This window comes from Patagioenas fasciata, chromosome 1 (assembly GCF_037038585.1).
Source record: "Patagioenas fasciata isolate bPatFas1 chromosome 1, bPatFas1.hap1, whole genome shotgun sequence".
Taxonomy (NCBI): domain Eukaryota; kingdom Metazoa; phylum Chordata; class Aves; order Columbiformes; family Columbidae; genus Patagioenas; species Patagioenas fasciata.
This window is the reverse complement of record NC_092520.1, coordinates 214,839,127-214,853,928: the sequence shown is the minus strand read 5'-3', so window position 1 is coordinate 214,853,928 and position 14,802 is coordinate 214,839,127. Positions and strand designations below refer to the sequence as shown.

General features: G+C 60.6%; 1 protein-coding gene across 1 annotated transcript in view; it reads left to right on the top strand.

The window, feature by feature from the left end:
• The window catches only part of SND1 (staphylococcal nuclease and tudor domain containing 1), a 144,919-nt gene that overhangs the window by 54,236 nt on the left and 75,881 nt on the right, over positions 1 to 14,802 (top strand). The window contains exon 12 of the mRNA XM_065839275.2: positions 13,809 to 13,909. Coding sequence (XP_065695347.1) covers positions 13,809 to 13,909 — 101 coding nt within the window. The remainder of the gene's footprint in view (positions 1 to 13,808; positions 13,910 to 14,802) is intronic.

Below are 14,802 nucleotides of genomic sequence, written 5' to 3'. Positions count from 1 at the left end.
GCTGCCTGCACCCAGTGCTGCCTGCACCAGGGCTGCCTGCACCCACTGCTGCCTGCACCCAGCGCTGCCTGCACCAGGGCTGCCTGCACCGCTGCTGCCTGCACCAGAGCTGCATGCACCCAGTGCTGCCCGTACCCAGTGCTGCCTGCACCCAGCGCTGCCTGCACCCAGTGCTGCCTGCACCAGTGCTGCCTGCACCCAGCGCTGCCTGCACCCAGCGCTGCCTGCTGGGAGGTGGCTTAGGGCTTGTCTCAGGGGTGATGTGTGATGTCCCTGCACCCTGGGGACTCTTTTCATAGGTGCTGTCCCTGCACCCTGGGGACCCTCCCCATTGGTGCTGTCCTTGCACAGCGGTGACCTTGCCCCGTGGGTGCTGTCCCCGCCCCCTGGGGACACTCCTCACGGGTGCTGTCCTTGCAGAGCAGCGACCTTGCCTTGTCGGTGCTGTCCCTGTGCCGTGGGGACCCTCTTAAGTTCTCTGCTTGGTGGGGACCCTCCTCGTGGGTGCCATCCCTGCATCCTGGGGACACTCCTCGTGGGTGACATCCTTGCACAGTGGTGACCTTGCCTCATGGGTACTGTCCCTGTGTCATGGGGATCCTCTTCAGATCCCTGCATGGTGGGGACCCTCCTCATGGGTGCTGTCCCTGCACCCTAGGGACTCTCCCCATGGGTGATGTCTTTGTGCAGCGGTGACCTTGTCTTGTGGGCGCTGTCCCTGCGGGGGGGGGGCCCTTCCTTGTGTCTGATGTCCCTGTGCCATGGGGACTCTCCTCGTGGATGACGTCCTTGCACAGCGGTGGCCATGCCCCGTGGGTGCTGTCCTTATGACATGGGGACCCTCTTCAGGTCTCTGCAAGGTGGGGACCCTCCCTGTGGACACTGTCCCTGCACTTTGGGGACCCTCCTTGTGGGGGCTGTCCCTGCGCCGTGGGGATGCTCCTCATGGGTGCTGTCCCTGAATCCTGGGGACAGTCCTTGTGGCTGAAGTCCTTGCACAGCAGTGACCTTGTCTTGTGGCTGCTGTCCCTGCAAGGTGGGACCCTCCTCATGGGTGCTGTCCCTGCGCCCTGGGGACCCTCGTGGGTGCTGTCCTTGCACTGTGGTGACCTTGCCCTGTGGGTGCTGTCCCTGCGCCCTGGGGACCCTCGTGGGTGCTGTCCTTGCACTGTGGTGACCTTGCCCTGTGGGTGCTGTCCCTGCGCCCTGGGGACCCTCGTGGGTGCTGTCCTTGCACCGTGGTGACCTTGCCCCATGAGTGCTGTCCCTGCGCCCTGGGGACCCTCGTGGGTGCTGTCTTTGCACCATGGTGACCTTGCCCCATGAGTGCTGTCCCTGCGCCCTGGGGACCCTCGTGGGTGCTGTCTTTGCACCATGGTGACCTTGCCCCATGAGTGCTGTCCCTGCGCCCTGGGGACTGTCATGGGTGCTGTCCTTGCACCGTGGTGACCTTGCCCCATGAGTGCTGTCCCTGCGCCCTGGGGACTGTCGTGGGTGCTGTCCTTGCACCGTGGTGACCTTGCCCCATGGGTGCTGTCCCTGCGCCCTGGGGACTGTCGTGGGTGTTGTCCTTGCACCGTGGTGACCTTGCCCTGTGGGTGCTGTCCCTGCGCCCTGGGGACTGTCGTGGGTGCTGTCCTTGCACCGTGGTGACCTTGCTCCCCAAGGCGCGGTGGGAGCTCGGCAGGGCTGCTGTGACACTAGAGGGAGCTGCGCTTTAGGAATTGTGGAGCTGGGGGTACCCCCCACCCCCTCATCCCACCCCCCATCCCACCCCACCCAGGGAGCGGGTCCTGCCACCCCCTGCCATGGTGACACCCCCGTAGCTGTCCCCTGTCCCCACCTGCCATCGCAGTCCCTTTGTGGACACAGAGCAGGGTCCGAACAAGCCGCCCTCACCTCTCACTGGTGTGACCTGGGAGCCGCTGGTGCGCAAGGTGTCAGCAGCCCTGAGTGCCTGGGGACAGTCCCCAGGGCTGTCACCTGCCTGTCCCCTGCCCAGCGCGGCTGCTCCGGTCCCAGCACAGGGGCACACGTTGTGCCAGCGAGGATGAAAGTGCCCTGGCCGCAGTGAGACGTGTCCTCAGCCGCCCTCCTGTCCCCATCCCGTCACCTCGCGGTGTCACCTCCTGTGCGGCGGGCAGCGTGCCATGTAGTGCGGGCAGGAGCTGCTTTTTGGGGTCAAACGCCTCAAAAGCACCATCTTGGCACAATGGGATCCCCTGAGATCCCACGGTCCCCTCTCCCCTCCTGTTTGGGGTCATGGCTCCCCTCCCAGCTCCCGGCCGGTGACATTCATTGGAAATTAATAGATCTCCTGGTATATCCCACTCTGGGCTGCCTGTGGGACCCCCTTGTGTTAGTGTGTGGTGCCAGGCTTTGCTTTTGGGGGTGTCTGTGGGATTTTGGGGTGAGCGGGGCCTCAGGGACCTGGAGTGGCCACGGTGCCAAACACCACATCCCCCCATGTGCCATGTCCCCATGCCATGTCAGAGCTGCACCACCGCTTCCCCCGAGCCCCGGCTGCAAAAAGAAGCCGCTGCCATTGCTGCCAGCGATTGTTCTTCATGTCCCTTCCCCCTGGAGAAAGCACCGAGGGGACAAGAGGCAGAAACGTCCCCGCGGTGGCCGCTGTGCCTGCGGTTCGTGCGGCATTTACCGCGCACGGGCTGCGGGAGCGGCGGCTGAATTCCCAGCGCCCGCCAGATGGATGGGGAGCATTACATTTTCTCTCTCGCCCTTTCATCAAAGTTTCTAAAGCCGGGGTTTTTCCAGCGCCTCCTGTTAACGGACACGATTTATTTTTCTTGACTTCTCTGGCAGTTGTTGCCGTGCCAACGTGGCACACGGAGTCACAGAGTCACAGGATGTCAGGGGTTGGAAGGACCTGGAAAGCTCATCCAGTGCAATCCCCCCGGAGCAGCCCCGGGGGGGCAGAGCTGGGGGTGCGGAGGGAGGGGGCACAGACCTGCCCCCCCCGCAGCGCTTTTTGCCTCAGCAAGCGCATCAGTCCCTCAAAACGTGCTCAGCCAAAGGGATAACAGAGGAACCAAGCAGACACTGAGGACCACCCGGGCTGCTCTCAGCACAGCAAAGCCCCCAGGGATGTCCCTGTCCCCAGACCCTGATCCGGGGTTTTTCATGGGCAGAGCTGAGCCCAGAGCAGTGTCCGTGCCAAATGGAATCAGTGAATCTCCTGCTTCAGGGCGTGCTCAGGGCTGGAGGGGTGAGGACAGGACCCCAGGAGCACGGTGGCGTCCGGCCCTCCCCTCTTAGCAAAACAAAAGGTGATGGAGCAGCTGAGGGAGCTCCGGGGTGGATCTGCAAACACCCATCACACCAGCTCCACGAGCCCACGGTGGAGCTGCCACCGCAGCTCGTTTGTCCCCCAGCACAGCCCCGGTTCTGCGCCAGAGCCCAGGATGGACACCGGGGACTGACCCAGCTCCCCCGGCCCTGAACAGCCCCTTCCCGGCAGCAATTAACTCGCAGGGGCCGTCACCCGGCTGCAATGGGTGTCAGCAGGGACACGGGACACTGCAGGACATGGGGACCCTGTGGCTGCACATCCCCAGCAGGAGCAGGGGGGGACCCCAGGCCCCCAGCCCCAGTTCGGCAGCACCGTCCTGCACAGAATCCCAGGATGTCAGGGGTTGGAAGGGACCTCAAAGTTCATCCAGTGCAATCCCCCATGGAGCAGGAACACCCAGCTGAGGTTCCACAGGAAGGGGTCCAGGCGGGTTTGAATGTCTGCAGAGAAGGAGACTCCACAACCTCCCTGGGCAGCCTGGGCCAGGCTCTGCCACCCTCACCCCAACAAGTTGCTTCTCATATTCAAGTGGAACCTCCTGTGTTCCCGTTTGCACCCATTGCCCCTTGTCCTGTCACTGGTTGTCACCCAGAAGAGCCTGGCTCCATCCTCCTGACACTGCCCCTTTCCATATTGATCCCCAGGAATGAGTCCCCCCTCAGTCTCCTCTTCTCCAGCTCCAGAGCCCCAGCTCCCTCAGCCTTTCCTCACACGGCAGATGCTCCACTCCCTCCAGCATCTTGGTGGCTGCGCTGGACTCTCTGCAGCAGTTCCCTGTCCTTCTGGAGCTGAGGGGCCACAACTGGACACAATATTCCAGGTGTGGTCTCCCCAGGGCAGAGCAGAGGGGCAGGAGAACCTCTCTGACCTACTGACCACCCCCTTCTAACCCACCCCAGGTCCCATTGGCTTCCTGGCCACAAGGGCCCAGTGCTGGCTCATGCTCACCCTGCTGTCCCCAGGACCCCCAGGTCCCTTTCCCCTACACTGCTCTCTAATAGGTCATTCCCCAACTTACACTGGAACCTGGGGTTGTTCTACCCAGATGCAGGACTCTACAGTCGCCCTTGTTCAATTTCACGGTGCCGGAGCTGCCGCGGGACCCACACCCTCAGGACCGACCCGGCGCCGCGGAATTTGCCCGGTGGCGCGGGGTGAACCGGCTGCCGTGCCGTATGGATTTGTCTCCCGCGGTGGAATAGATCTGCGGCGCTGGCCGGCGTGGGGCCGGCTCCCGCGGCACAGCCGCTGCCCATCGACTCAAGCGCCGGGCACGCACCGCCCGTTAAGCAGCTCTTTTTTAATTACGCTGTCGCACAGGCAATTGAATGGAGTCCAAATGGGCGCTCTCGGCCCTTCCCTCTAATTAGCTGGGGGGGATTAATCATTCGGATGGCGGGAGACGGCACAAGATAACTCAGGGAAAAATATCCCTTGTGCACGGAAGCGACTCAGTCGCTTTTTAAGGAGTTTTCTGCCGCTGATGGGGAGGCTGCAGGCGGGGGGGCAGCTCTGCTTGGGGTGCCTGAGCAATTCATTTTGTGCCCCTGGTTTGGGGGTGAGTTCACCCATTCGCCAGCCCCGCTGAGACGTGGGTCCCCCATCCCCAGCCCCGAATCCCGGCACCGCGTCCTGCTCCGCCGCGGCAAAGGGGCTCCGGGGACACCTGGTGCTGCCGTGGCACATGGGGGTCACACAGTGCCACCGGTGAGTGCCATAGCCAGCCCATGGGTTTTCGGGGGTGCAATCGCCGGCTCAACGGGGAGGTCGATAATTAGAGACTGGGGGGCTGCGTGTGGCCCATGCCGAGGGTCCTCACCCTCCATCCCCATCCCTGCACTCATTTTTCTGCAGAGCTTCAGCTTCTTTTTAACACCTGGGGTTTTGTGGCTCAGCAAAGGGGTGACAGGAACGCTCCCCGGGACGCTCCTTTGGGGTCACCCAGAGCATCGTTCCCAGCGCCAGGACAACAGCTTTGGCCGGGAAAAGCCGCGTTCCCCTGGAGCGTCACCCTGTCCCCGCGGGGGGAGCGCTTTTGCAGAGGTGGTGCCGCCACCCGCCCGGGAGGCAGCTGCTGGATTTTTTGGCTCCCGAACTGCATCGTTTTGCTTTTTTGGGCAGGATTTTGCTTTTCAAGGCCTTCTGGAGATCCGGCTGCTCCGCAGTGCCAGGCGGGGGCTCTGCTCCCACCCGTGTCCCGGTGGAGCTCCCGGTGCAGGAGGGGAGAACCGGGCGCTGCCGCAGCCTGAAATGGCTCCTGATGAGAGCAAACGGGGCTGTTCACGCATCACGAGCAGGAATTTGGGGCCGTTTCCTCTCTCTGCATCAATTCTCCTCCTGCTGACGCTTCCTCACATGGCTTTTTTGCGGCTCTGACAGAGCTGTGTCCCGGCAAGGTCAGTCCTAGCCCGGGGCTGCTCGTTCGGCTCCGCTGGGCTCAGCTTGGCTGGGCTCGGCTCAGCGCGGGGCTGTGACCCGGGGGGGCTCGGTGGCCCCCGATGAGGAGGGAGCGCAGAGCCTGTGGGTGCTGCCGGCTCCGCTTTCGGCAGCGGTTGGGGCTCCGGGGGGGCTGCTTGGCAGCGGGGGGGCCTGGAGCATCCCCATGTCACATCCCCATGTCACATCCCCATGTCACATCCCCGTGTCACATCCCGGTTCCTCACACACCCCCTGAAGAGGGACCATGGCAGGAGGATCGGGGGCTGCAGGAGGCAGCTCTGAGCGGTGACAATGTGACATCGTGTCCCACCACGGCCCGCTGGGCTCTGTTGGGATGGGGTGAGCCCCTCACAACAAGAAAGACCTTGAGGTTTTGTCAGTGCTGGGCACTGGGGAGGACAAACCTTGGATCCTGGGGGCAGATTTGGGCCCCTCAGCTCAGGGCTCAAAATGGTAGAACTGGGGTGGCGGGATCAGCTCAGTGCACAAAATGGGGGCACCAGGGCCACCCAAATCACCTGAGGGCTCAAGAAAGGCCTTGAGGTGCTGGAGCGAGTGGAGAGAAGGGAGCGGAGCTGGTGAGGGGCTGGAGCACAAGTGTGATGGGAGCGGCTGAGGGACCTGGGGGTTCAGCTGGAGAACAGGAGCTGAGGGGAGACCTTCTGATCTCTGAACTGCCTGAAAGGAGCTTGGAGCCAGGGGGGTCGGGCTCTGCTCCCCAGGAACAAGCGCCAGGAGCAGAGGAAACGGCCTCAAGTTGCACCAGGGGAGGTTGAGGTTGGATCTGGGAACAATTTCTTCCCCAAAGGGCCGTGGGGCATTGGAACAGGCTGCCCAGGGCAGTGCTGGAGTCACCATCCCTGGAGGGCTGGACAGACGGACAGGAGGTTCTCAGGACATGGGGCAGTGCTGGGGTGGGTTGTGGTTGGACTCCATGATCTTGAGGGGCTTTCCCAACCCAAACGATTCTATGAACCTTGCTCTTGTAGAGTGGGAAGAGACTCGTGCACCCAGCGCTGTGTCCCCAAGGCTGGTCCCAGTGCCAGCTGGGCTGAGCAGGACACGGGTGTCCCCGTGGCAGTGGGGGGACCCCATGTCAGCACCCCTGGGCTGCGGGACCGGCCGTGGGTCGGTGCTGGGGATGGTTTCCCACCCTGTGGGGGTGAGAACAGCTGCTTTGGGGCTGTCTGAGGCGCGCATGGGGGATGTGGGTGCAGTTTGTGGGTGACATCAGCCATGTCCCCGCTGCCCCTGCTCGTGTCCCCAGGCAGGGGAGAATAAAACGGGGAAGAATCAGGGTGGTGGGACTGTCCCGGCTCTCTCCAGCAGCCCTTCCTGGTACTGGGAGCAGCGGTGTGTTATGGTGCAGATGGGCACGACCATGGCGGCGCATCGCCGCACCCAGGGGTGCCCTTCCCTGGCTGGTGCTGGGCTCGGAGGGGACCGTCCCCTGCCCTGGGGACACAGCGGGGAGGAGGGGGCCAGGCTGGGTGCAGATGGCAGGGGTGGGTGGCAGCCCAGACATGCTCAGCTATAATTACCACCTGCAACGCCCGCAGATCTCCCAGCCCTTCGGCGTCACAAACTCGCAGGGACTATTTTTACCTCCCCTGCCAGCTCGTGCCATGTGTCACTAGGACCGTGATGCTGGGGACAATGTGCTGGGGACCGCATCACTGGGACCGTGATGCTGGGGACAATGTGCTGGGGACCGCATCACTGGGACCGTGATGCTGGGGACAATGTGCTGGGGAGCACATCCCTGGGACCGTGATGCTGGGGACAATGTGCTGGGGACCACATCACTGGGACTGTGATGCTGGGGACTGTGTGCTGGGGACTGCATCACTGGGACCGTGATGCTGGGGACAATGTGCTGGGGACCGCATCACTGGGACCATGATGCTGGGGACAATGTGCTGGGGAGCACATCTCTGGGACCGTGATGCTGGGGACAATGTGCTGGGGACCACATCACTGGGACCGTGATGCTGGGGACAGTGTGCTGGGGACTACATCACTGGGACCGTGATGCTGGGGACAATGTGCTGGGGAGCACATCCCTGGGACCGTGATGCTGGGGACAATGTGCTGGGGACCACATCACTGGGACTGTGATGCTGGGGACTGTGTGCTGGGGACTGCATCACTGGGACCGTGATGCTGGGGACAATGTGCTGGGGACTGCATCACTGGGACCGTGATGCTGGGGACAATGTGCTGGGGACTGCATCGCAAGGACCGTGATGCTGGGGTCAATGTGCTGGGGGCCACATCCTGGGACCGTGATGCTGGGGACAATGTGCTGGGGAGTACATCCCTGGGACCGTGATGCTGGGGGCCACATCACTGGGACTGTGAGGCTGGGGACAATGTGCTGGGGACTGCATCGCAGGGACCGTGATGCTGGGGACAATGTGCTGGGGACTGCATCACTGGGACCGTGATGCTGTGGACAATGTGCTGGGGACCATATCATTGGGACCGTGATGCTGGGGACTGTGTGCTGGGGGCCACATCCTGGGGACCACGTGCTAGGGAACATGTTGTTGGGACCGTGATGCTGGGGACAGCTTGCCAGGGGCCACGTTCTTGAGGCCACGTTCTGGAGGAGGTGCTGAACTGGAGCTGGGGGTGCAAGGGGGGCCCAAAATGGATCTGGGGGTGCAGGAGGTACAGAGCTGGGGCTGCAGACGCTCTCAGGAGTTGGTGACACCGTGACCTCCGTGTCCCTTCTCCTCCCATGGCCAGCACACGAAGCCGCTGCCAGCGGGCGCTGGGGACAGCGCAGAGGGTGGCACGGCCGGGATGTCCCTTGCGCTGGGACACGAGGAGCAGCGGGGACAATGCGCTCTTGGGGTGTGTGTCCCTGCCCGTTCGCTGCCTGTCATTGCTCCAAACTGGTGGCCGCGCAGGGGACGCTGGGGGTCAGCTGTCCCCGGGGGCTGCGGCCTGAGCTGCTAATTATGGGAAGGCTTTAATTGCTGGTTTGCAGTCGGCGCTGGTCCCGGCCTGGGGAGGGAGTTTTGCTTCTGTGACTTGTGTGGCATCGTGTAGCAGGGGACACGCCAGCTGTGTCACTGCAACTGCCGCTGTGCAACATCATGCAACACGATGCAGCGCTTTGTCATGCAATGTAACACAGTGCAACACTTTACAACGCAGTGCAACACAATCCACTGCTTTGCACTGCAGCATAATGCAGTGCAGCCCGCCACGGTGCAACGCGTTGCAATGCAATGCGATACAATGCAGCACAACACTTTGCAATGCAACGCAATGCAGCAGTGTGATGCTTTTAGTACAACACAACACGGCACTTCGCAGTGCAGTGCAACACAGTGCAACACTTTGCAGTGCAACACAACGCAAAGTAACACAATGCAAGGAAACGCAACGCTTTGCAATGCAACGCAACCCTTTGCAGTGCAACGCAACCCTTTGCAGTGCAACGCAACACTTTGCAGTGCAACGCAACCCTTTGAAGTGCAGTGCAACGCTTTGCGGTGCAGTGCAACGCAACCCTTTGCAGTGCAATGCAACCCTTTGCAGTCCAACGCAACCCTTTGCAGTGCAATGCAACCCTTTGCAGTGCAGTGCAACGCTTTGCAGTGCAGTGCAACGCAACACTTTGCAGTGCAATGCAACCCTTTGCAGTCCAACGCAACCCTTTGCAGTGCAGTGCAACCCTTTGCAGTGCAACGCAACGCTTTGCAGTGCAACGCAACCCTTTGCAGTGCAACTCAACCCTTTGCAGTGCAATGCAGCGCAGCACAATGTGTCGCAATGCAATGCAACACCTGGCAATGCTTTGCAACGCAAGGCAACACAGCACTTTGTGGTGCGGCGCGACTCAGTGCTTTGCAATGCAATATAACACAGTGCAACGCTTTGCAAAGCAATATAATGCAACACAACCCTTTGCAGTGCAATGCAGTGCAGCACGATGCAACGCAGTGTGATGCAACACAGCGTGATGCTTTGCAATGCAATGCAACGCAGCACTTTGCAATGCAACGCAAAGCAACGCTTCGCAGTGCAACGCAGCCCTTTGCAATGCAGCGCTTTGCAACGTAACGCGACGCAACATAAAGCAACACATTGCAATATAACGTGATGCAACACAATGCAGTGCAACGTGCAACACAGCGCGATTCTTTGCAATGCAACACAACACAGCACTTTGCAGTGCAGTGCAACACACTGCAACACTTCACAGTGCGGTGCAACGCAAAGCAACACGGTGCAGCGCAATACAACGCAACGCTTTGCAGTGCAACACTTTGCAGTGTGATATCCTGCCACGCAACGCTTTGCAGTGCAATATAACGCCATGCAACACTTTGCAATGTGATGTGACACCATGCAACGCTTTGCAGTGCAATACAGTGCTACACAACACTTTGCAGTGTGATATAATGCCACTCAACGCTTTTCAACGTGATGTAATGCCACTCAACGCTTTTCAACGCGATGTAATGCCACTCAACGCTTTGCAACACAATGTAACGCCACTCAATGCTTTCCAATGTGATGTAACGCCACTCAACGCTTTACAATGCGGTGTAATGGCACACAGCGCTTTGCAAGGCAATGTAACGCCACTCAACGCTTTGCAGCGTGATGTAACGCCACTCAACGCGTTGCAATGTGGTGTAACGCCACTCAACGCGTTGCAATGTGGTGTAACGCCACTCAACGCGTTGCAATGTGGTGTAACGCCACTCAACGCGTTGCAATGTGGTGTAACGCCACTCAACGCGTTGCAATGTGGTGTAACGCCACTCAACGCGTTGCAATGTGGTATAACGCCACTTAACGCTTTGCAATGCGATGTAACGCCACTCAATGCTTTGCAATGCGATGTAACGCTACTCAACGCTTTGCAAGGCGATGTAACACCACTCAACGCTTTGCAATGCGGTGTAATGGCACACAGCACTTTGCAAGGCAATGTAACACCACTCAACGCTTTGCAATGCCATGTAACGCCACTCAATGCTTTGCAATGCGATGTAATGGCACTCGACGTGTTGCGATGTGGTGTAACGCCACTCAACGCTTTGCAACGCAACGTAAGGCCACTCAACGCATTGCAATGTGGTGTAACACCACTTAACGCTTTGCAATGCGATGTAACGCCACTCAACGCTTTGCAATGAGATCTAATGCCACTCAACGCATTGCAACGTGATGTAACGCCACTCAACGCGTTGCAATGTGCTGTAACACCACTTAACGCTTTGCAATGCGATGTAACGCCACTCAATGCTTTGCAATGCGATGTAACGCTACTCAACGCTTTGCAAGGCGATGTAACACCACTCAACGCTTTGCAATGCGGTGTAATGGCACACAGCACTTTGCAAGGCAATGTAACGCCACTCAATGCTTTGCAATGCGGTGTAATGGCACACAGCACTTTGCAAGGCAATGTAACGCCACTCAACGCTTTGCAATGCGGTGTAATGGCACACAGCACTTTGCAAGGCAATGTAACGCCACTCAACGCTTTGCAATGCCATGTAATGCCACTCAATGCTTTGCAACGCGATGTAACGGCACTCAACGTGTCGCAATGTGGTGTAACGCCACTCAACGCTTTGCAACGCAACATAACGCCACTCAATGCGTTGCAATGTGGTGTAACACCACTTAACGCTTTGCAATGCGATGTAACGCCACTCAATGCTTTGCAATGCTGTGTAATGCCGCTCAATGCTTTGCAATGCGATGTAACGGCACTCAACGCTTTGCAACGCGATGTAATGCCACTCAACGCTTTGCAACGCAATGTAACGCCACTCAATGCTTTGCAATGCTGTGTAATGCCACTCAATGCTTTGCAACGCGATGTAACGGCACTCAATGCTTTGCAATGCAGTGTAACGGCACTCAACGCTTTGCAGTGAGATGTAATGCCGCTCAACGTGTTGCAATGCGATGTAATGCCGCTCAACGCGTTGCAACGCGATGTAACGCCACTCAACGCTTTGCAACACGATGTAACGGCACTCAACACATTGCAATGTGATGTAACGGCACTCTAACGCTTTGCAGTGCGATGTAACGGCACTCAACACTTTGCAATGTGGTGTAATGGCACACAGCACTTTGCAACGCGATGTAACGCCACTCAACACTTTGCAATGCCGTGTAACGCCACTCAACGCTTTGCAATGCAATGTAACGCCACTCAATGCTTTGCAATGCAATGTAACGCCACTCAATGCTTTGCAACGCGATGTAACGCCACTCAACGCTTTGCAATGCCGTGTAACGCCACTCAACGCTTTGCAATGCAATGTAACGCCACTCAATGCTTTGCAGTGCGATGCAATACAACGCACACCGTGCTGCTTTGCGGCGCAGTGCCCGGGGTCGCTCCCCCGCTGCAGGCTGAGCTCTCACGCCCGGGGTGCTGCAGGATGGGACCCCGAGCTGCGGGGTCACGCGTGTCCCACCCCTGTCCCCGCTGTCCCACCGGCCTGTCGCCAGACCCCGCGCCGGTTCCCAGCAAGGTGCTCCCGGTGCAGCGCGGCCTCGCCGCTGACATTTCACAAACCCCGGAGTAGCTCGAATTCCCTCCCAACCTGCCTCTCGGAGTCACCCGTGTCTTTTTTTCCCCTCCAGTTGCTATGACAAGAGTTTCGCTGGGGGGAATCGCTGTAACTGCTCCCCTTAATTGGCTCGTTGCTGCCCGAGCCCCCTCTGCCATTGCCGCAGCCCTTGATGAGCGCGGCGGAGCGCGGCAGCGAGCTGGCGGCGGGGCTTTGGCAGGCGAACCTCCCTGCTTTGCATGTTGATGCTCGTTTAGGAAGCGAGGTTTGGGAAGAGCCGATGCTCTGGAGGGTTTACAGATGCTCCTGGACGGCTGTCCGGGTCCCTTTGGCTCAAGCTGGGAGCTGGCGGCACGGGCGTGATGCTGTGGCACGGCACAGCTGGGAAGAGTCTCCAGTGCCTAAATACAGCCCCACAGCTGGGCTGGGGCGGTGGGGCAGCACCAGGACCCCCTGGAGATCCCTGTGTCACTCCCATGTCACCCCCATGTCCCCCTGTGTCCCCCAGCCTCAGCCTCCCTGGCTGAAGCGCCGGTGGGGCAGGGAGGAAGGTGCTTTTCTGGGGGGTGAGGCAGTGGGGTTGGGGTGGGTTTGCGCAGAAATGGTGCGGGCGGATCCACAGATTGAAAATCGGAGGTTTCGGTCCCATTTCTTTCCCCGCTGTGTGTCGGGGGTGGGCAGCGCGGGGACGTGGCGATGCCCAGGCCCAAGGTCCTGGCTGCCACGCCGGTTCGGCACAAGCCACCCGTGACCTTGGTGGCCATGTCACCGAGTCCTGATTGAGGGGACATGGGGGCATTCAGGGGGCTGTGGTGCCGGGATCCTGTGAGCATCTCTGCACCCACCAGCTCATCCTGAGCACGGTGAAGCTGTAATGCAGCTGGCGCTGCCCCCCAAAGCGGACCCCCCACCACCTCGTGTGCACAACTGTGGGGCACAGCGGCAGCGCTGGTCCCTGAGCACCCGCCGCGGGTGACAGCGGCACGGGGACGGCTCCACACCGGGGCATGGCCGGGTTTCTGCTGCTCCCAGCCTCACCAAAGCGTTTTACAACCCGGCGTGGCCGTGGCACCGGCGACGCTGATGCCGGCTGACAGCTCCGGCGTAGCGGGGAGCCGTGCTCGCATCTACCTGCCGGTACAGCCCAGCTCCCCTACTTGTGGCCAAAACGCGATTAACCGTAAACCAGGATGCAGCGGGGCTGGCGGCATGCTGGGGATCGCTGCCGCGGCTCCCCGGCACTCAGGGGGCTCTCTTGCTCGGTACCCCCAGCAGCACCGGCGCCTGTGCCAGGAACCCGCGGTGGCAGTTTGTCCGTGCTGGAGGCTCCTGGTTTCCCGGCGGGTGTCTCAGATGTGGCTTCGCTGGTGGCACCGTTGGGCACGGGGAGGTGTCGGTGCCGGCTCACTGACAGCAGCAGTTTTGGGCAGGGGGAGGCTGGGAGTGTGGGAGTCCCCAGGCTGGCCGGCTCTGACCCGCTGTCCGTCTGTCTTGCCCAGGTGAACGTGACGGTGGACTACATCCGCCCGGCCAGCAGCGCCACCGAGACCGTGCCCGCCTTCTCCGAGCGCACCTGCGCCACCGTCTCCATCGGCGGAATGTAAGTGGGGACCGGCGAACGTCCCGGCGCGGTGCCGCGTCACGGGGCTCTGTGGGGACACCAGGTGAGGGGTGGTTCATCCTCACTGCGGGCCCTAAAGTGGCCAGACTGTCCCATGGACCCACACCCCCTGCGCTTGCCACCCCCAGCTCAGGCACTTTGGGGGTGCCGGGCTGGAGGAACCCCCCCCAAAAACCGGCTGCCGCGGGGAGCAGCATGGATGGTTGTTTGCTCTGGAGGAACCATCTCTCTCTATCTGTCTGTCCCCCGGATGTCTGTCCCTTCCCAAGGGATGCTGCCCTCCCCATGCCGCGCTGCAGCCCCCCCAGTTTCCGCACCCAGGGCGGGTTCGGTGTCTCCCCAGGCCACGGGAGCGCTCGCTGCCCCCGGTGCGGCCCCACGGAGCGGTTGTGCGGGCACGGCAGCAGCGCCGGGAGTTGCGTAGGGAGGATTTGTCATAGCCCGTTTGCTTTGGCTGTTTTCTTCTTCTCATTCCTATTTTGGAACGTAACCCGAGTGCTGCAGCGCTGCGCTTTTCTCCTCCGCCATCCAGGGCTGCGCGAGCCGCAAAATCCCCCGTCACCCCGCTCCGCTCTCACTGAGCCACTCGAGGGGGGACCTTTGGTGATGCTCATCTCATGAGTGGGTGTAATTTCCACTCCTGTTGCAAAGTGGACCCGGTGCTGCCCGTGCTGGGGTGAAACCACCGCAGCGGGAGCCAAAAGGGCTTTCCCAGTTGGAGATGCTGGGTGCGGTGGAGCCCAATGGAACATCCTGGCTTTAACCCCCCCGGTTTATTCGGTGGAGCTCGTTCTGCAGCCGAGGGTGTCTCGCTGCGTTGGGCAGCCGGGCCGCTGCGGTTTTGGGGCTGTTTGTAGAAAAACGAGGGCTCG